The sequence below is a fragment of the Penaeus monodon genome, chromosome 6 (genome assembly GCF_015228065.2).
Source record: "Penaeus monodon isolate SGIC_2016 chromosome 6, NSTDA_Pmon_1, whole genome shotgun sequence".
NCBI classification, from domain to species: Eukaryota; Metazoa; Arthropoda; class Malacostraca; order Decapoda; family Penaeidae; genus Penaeus; species Penaeus monodon.
In genome coordinates this window covers 8,886,077-8,891,076 of record NC_051391.1, presented here as the reverse complement: position 1 = coordinate 8,891,076, position 5,000 = coordinate 8,886,077, and the positions used below count along the sequence as shown (strand labels likewise).

The following is a 5,000-nucleotide window of genomic DNA, read 5'->3' as shown; positions in this document are numbered from 1 at the left end:
AAATAACCAACACGTCTAAAATAACTCACTCCTCTTTCCGTCTCACGATCACTTTAGGTCAGCGTAGGATCGTGACCGTTTTCTCGTGTTATCGTATATTTCGTAGGTTTTAGCGCACGCCCCTCGATGTTGCCCTCAGGTGACGTGTCGAAGGGTTGCTTTCACCGTGTTTGTGTGTGTGTGTGTTAGGGTGTGTGAGTGTTTGTGTTTGTTGTGTGTGTGCGGGGTATATGTGTGTGGGTTGTGGGTATGTGTTTTTTTTGTGTTGTGTGTGTGTGTGTGTGTGTGTGTGTGTGTGTGTGTGTGTGGCTGTGTTTGTATTGTGTGTGTATGTGTGTATGTGTATAGGGGTTACGTGAATGTCTATGTGTATACGTGTGTTTGTGTGTATGTTTGGGCTGTGTTTGTGTATTTGGATGTGTATATGTGTGTTTATGTCGAGAGCGTTCGTGAATTACAACTAGACAGACGAGAATTAAGTCAATATTGTCAAGATTACGTCGCATGGTTGATAAGATGTAAAAGCACTATATACTACAGTGACTTAGTAGAAGCTTCGAGAATAATAATGAGAAAAAAGACAGAATGACAGATAACAATAAAGCGGATAAGAGGAAGAAACAGTAAATGAAGAATTAGTAAAGGACAAAAATAATCTTAGAATATAATAGACAAGAGAACGAGAGAGCGAGAGAGAGAAGAGAAATAGAAGAGGAAGAGAGGAGACATAGAAGAGAGAGAGAGAGAGAAGAGAGGAGGGAGAGAGAGAGAGAGAGAGAGAGAGAGAGAGAGAAGAGAGAGAGAGAGAGAGAGAGAGAGACGAGATAGATAGAAGGGGAAGGAGGAAGAGAAAGAAGAGACGAAAGAGAGAGAGAGAGAAGAGAAAGGAGAAAGAGAGAGACAGAGAGAGAAAGAAGGAGAAAGAGAGAGACAGAGAGAGAAAGAAGGAGAAGAAGAACGAGAGATAGAGAGGCACACAGAAAGAAAGAGAGAGAGAAAGAAAGAGAATGAGAGAGACAACGCTTCTTTCCTATCATTCCTCTCCCAACACTGACGTCACTCAATCCATTTTCCTTTCGCCCTGAGCTCTTTAGCTAACACTTATGTAGATGAGTTGTATTAATCTTTTCGCTGATTACAGTCGTTACTCCGAGCCACTTTCACACACATGGACACACACTCGCACGCGCGCAGACAGACATGCATACACATCCGAATTCAGGAACGCTTTTCATTTGCAAGGGCAATTGCGCATGACGAGAAGGCATGTAGACAGCGGAATTATCTGTGCGTTCAGATGCCGCGCCGCCGGTTCGTTTCTGCGGCCTGTGTTTTGTGTGTGTGTGTGTGTTTGTTTGTTTGTTTGTTTGTGTGTGTGTTGTTTGTTTGTTTGTTTGTTTGTTTGTGTGTGTGTGTGTGTGTTTGCGTGTGTGTGTGTGTGTGTGTGTGTGTGTGTGTGTGTGTGTGTGTGTGTGTGTGTGTGTGTGTGTGTGTGTGTGTGTTTGTTGTGTGTGTGTGTGTGTGTGTGTGTGTGCATATTTGTATACAGCGTTATATATATATATATATATATATATATATATATGTATATATATATATATATATATATATATATATACACATAAAACCATAAATATATATATATATATATATATTTATATATATAAATATATATATGGTTATATTCTTTCTTTTAACGGTAGGTTCATGTCTGAGCCGCCGTGGTCACAGCATGATACTTAATTGTAGTTTTCATGTTGTGATGCTCTTGGAGTGAGTACGTGGTAGGGTCCCCAGTTCCTTTCCACGGAGAGTGCCGGTGGTACCTTTTTTAGGTAATCATTCTCTCTATTTTATCCGGGCTTGGGACCAGCACTTGACTTGGGCTGGCTTGGCCACCCAGTGGCTAGGTAGGCAATCAAGGTGAAGTTCCTTGCCCAAGGGAACAACGCGGCGGTCGGTGACTCGAACCCTCGAATTCAGATTGCCGTCGTGACAGTGTTGAGTCCGACGCTCTAACCATTCGGCCACCGCGGCCTTGACGATCATGGGCTTCCATGATTTTTTCTTAGCAATTTAGAGCGGTGGTTTGCCATTGCCTTCCGCCCGGTGTTTTTTTTTTTTTTTTTTTTTTATCGAGTCACCATCTCTATTTACCCGGCACTGACTTGAGCTGGCTTGGCCACCCAGTGGCTAGGCAGGCAATCGAGGTGAAGTTCCTTGCCCAAGGGAAACAATGCGGCGGTCGGTGACTCGAACCCTCGAACTCAGATTGCCGTCGTGACAGTCTTGAGTCCGACGCTCTAATGGTTATATATATATATATATATATATATATATATATATATATATATATATATATATATATATATATATATATATATATATATATATATATATTATTATGTATTATATGTGTGTGTGTGTGTAATATAGTATTGTCTGGATAATATAAATACCCTTTAATATCATTATGTATGTATGGAAGGAATGTTTTTAGAAGATATTATCATAACTATCAAGTCAAATATGTCTGCGAATGTTATTGTATGGATACGGCAGAGGTGTTGTTGTGTGAATAGAAAGACTTCGGGCTATGTGTAAAACTGCACGGTTCAAATGAGTTTGATGAAGGTTATCAGATGAATCTGTTTCATGGAGCAGATGATGGTATTATGTATAGTATAGATTTATAGTTATACTGAATTTTAGTAGAGGGGAGAAACGGGGAAGTAGTAGACTGCGAAGAGAGAGGAGCAAGTTCATGGTACATGTAAACGCCAGACAAAACTCCTTTGCGCTCTTCACCGACACATCCAAATGATTTTTTGGAATTAACGGGCTCGATCAGCAAACCAACGGTTTCCACTCTGGTATTGAACGAATTGTTTTTTATATTTTTTTATTATTTATTAATGAGAGTTTATTATATGCTAGAGTAGTGAGGAGAGATGTTACGAGATGGTACGGATGATGAGAGAAGAGAGTGGGCGAGTTAATCTGGTTACTCTGCGTACACGCGCCACTCTTTCACCAATCCTTCAGCCACAAACTTGCATGTCCCACAATAAACACGTCATCATACAACATAACGCACACTTCCACTCGACTCAAAACGTTTTTGTTTTTTTTTTTAGATGAGAGTTTATTTGCTAGAGTCAGTCTGGCAGGATGAAGATGTTTACAGATTGCATGGTCACGGAATTTGATGGGAAGTAATTGTGGGCGGTTATCTGTTTACTTCTTGCTTACTGGGGGGCGTGTGTACATATTGCACTAAATGTTGAGATGTACACAAACATATAAATTCACACACACACACGTACGCACACACAAACACACACACACATATATTTGTGTGTGTCTGTGTAGTGTGTGTGTGTGTGTGTGTGTGTGTGTGTGTGTGTGTGTGTGTGTGTGTGTGTGTGTGTGTGTATGTGTGTGTGTGTGTGCCTGTGTGCTTTGTATGTGTATATTTCTGTGTGTGTTTGTGTGCGTTAATATGGGTGTACCTGTATGTATGTATGCATGCATGTACGTGTCCAGAATGCGCTTCCATCATTAGTCGTCATTTGTTACAAGACGAGACGAGATGCAATTCAGGAAGCGGGGACGCAGGAAATCCGATAAGAATCAAGGGTATTTATTACATTTTTCTACCCTCTCTTCGTCTTTTTTTTCTTCTTCTTTTCTTTTCTTTTCTTCTTTTCCATCTTTTCGTTTTTTTCTTAGATGGTTATTTTTTCACTTCATTTCTTTCTTTCTTTCTTTCTTTCTTTTTTTTCTTCTTTCTTCCCCTTCTCTTCAACTTCGTCTGCCCCTTCTTCTCCTTCTTGTTTCTTTTTCTTCCTCTTTTTCTGCTTCTCCTCATCTCCGTCTCACCCTTCTTTTTCTTCTTCTTTTCCCTTTATTCCCTTTCGTCTTTTTCTTCTCATCCTTTTCCTTCCATCTTTTCCTCCTCCCAGCATCCTTTCTCCTCCTCCTCCTCCTCCTCCTCCTCCTTCTCCCCCTCCTCCTTCTCCCCCTCCTCCTCCTCCTCCTCCTCCTCCTCCTCCTCCTCCTCCTCCTCCTCCCTCCTCCTCCTCCTCCTCCTCCTCCTCCTCCCTCCTCCTCCTCCTCCTCCTCCTCCTCCTCCTCCTCCTCCTCCTCCTTCCTCCTCCTCCTCTCTCTCCTCCCCCTCCTCCTCCTCCTCCTCCTCCTCCTCCTCCATTATTAATTCCACGAGTCGAGTTCAAAATGTACATGATTAGGCTTCCAATCTTCACCAGTCCTTCGTCTATTCCATTCATGCTTTATTATCGTCTGTTTCCTTATGCATTGTTATCGTGGTTAATGAGATGTCGTTTTCCCCCTTCCTCGCAGATGAACGTAAGGGCGAAGTGCTCGTTACTTCTCATTGGACTCTGGCTCTTATGTGGAGTGAGGGCCGGCTCGCTACGTCGAACGATGGCCGATATACAAGGTAAAGATTTTTTTTTTCTTGTTTTGTTGTTGTTTCTGTGTTTGTTTTTGTTTTTTTGCGATTGTCTTATATTCTCTTGTTCTGTGTCTTATCTTCTCTTTCGTGTAAGTGTATATAGATATGATTATTTATGAATTTCTGCAGATCTGTACTCTCTTCTTTTTTCTCTCTCTTGCATTCTCTCTCTCTCTCTCTCTCTCTCTCTCTCTCTCTCTCTCTCTCTCTCTCTCTCTCTCGCACTTCTCTCTCTCTCTCTCTCACTCTCCCTCTCTCCTTCTTTCCTTCTCTCCTTCTTTCCTTCTCTCCCTCTTTCCTACTCTCTCTCTTTCTCCTCCTCTCTCTCTCTCTCTTCCCCCCCCCCCTCCTCTCCTCTCCATAGTCACCAATCTTGTATTTTCATAAAGCTTTAAAAATAACTTTATAAACAAAGAAATTAATGTTAACACGATAAGAAAATGAAATTAATTGTGAACAGCATATATTGCATAATAATAACTAATTGTGTGTTAATGATAATGCTTGAATAATCAACAATTTA

At 41.3% G+C, this 5,000-nt stretch overlaps 1 protein-coding gene across 2 annotated transcripts in view; it reads left to right on the top strand.

Moving 5' to 3' along the window:
• Positions 1 to 5,000, top strand: part of LOC119574179 (putative uncharacterized protein DDB_G0291608) — a 117,770-nt gene that overhangs the window by 99,993 nt on the left and 12,777 nt on the right. For both annotated transcript variants that reach the window (XM_037921276.1, XM_037921274.1), the window contains exon 3: positions 4,363 to 4,462. In XM_037921276.1, coding sequence (XP_037777204.1) covers positions 4,363 to 4,462 — 100 coding nt within the window. The remainder of the gene's footprint in view (positions 1 to 4,362; positions 4,463 to 5,000) is intronic.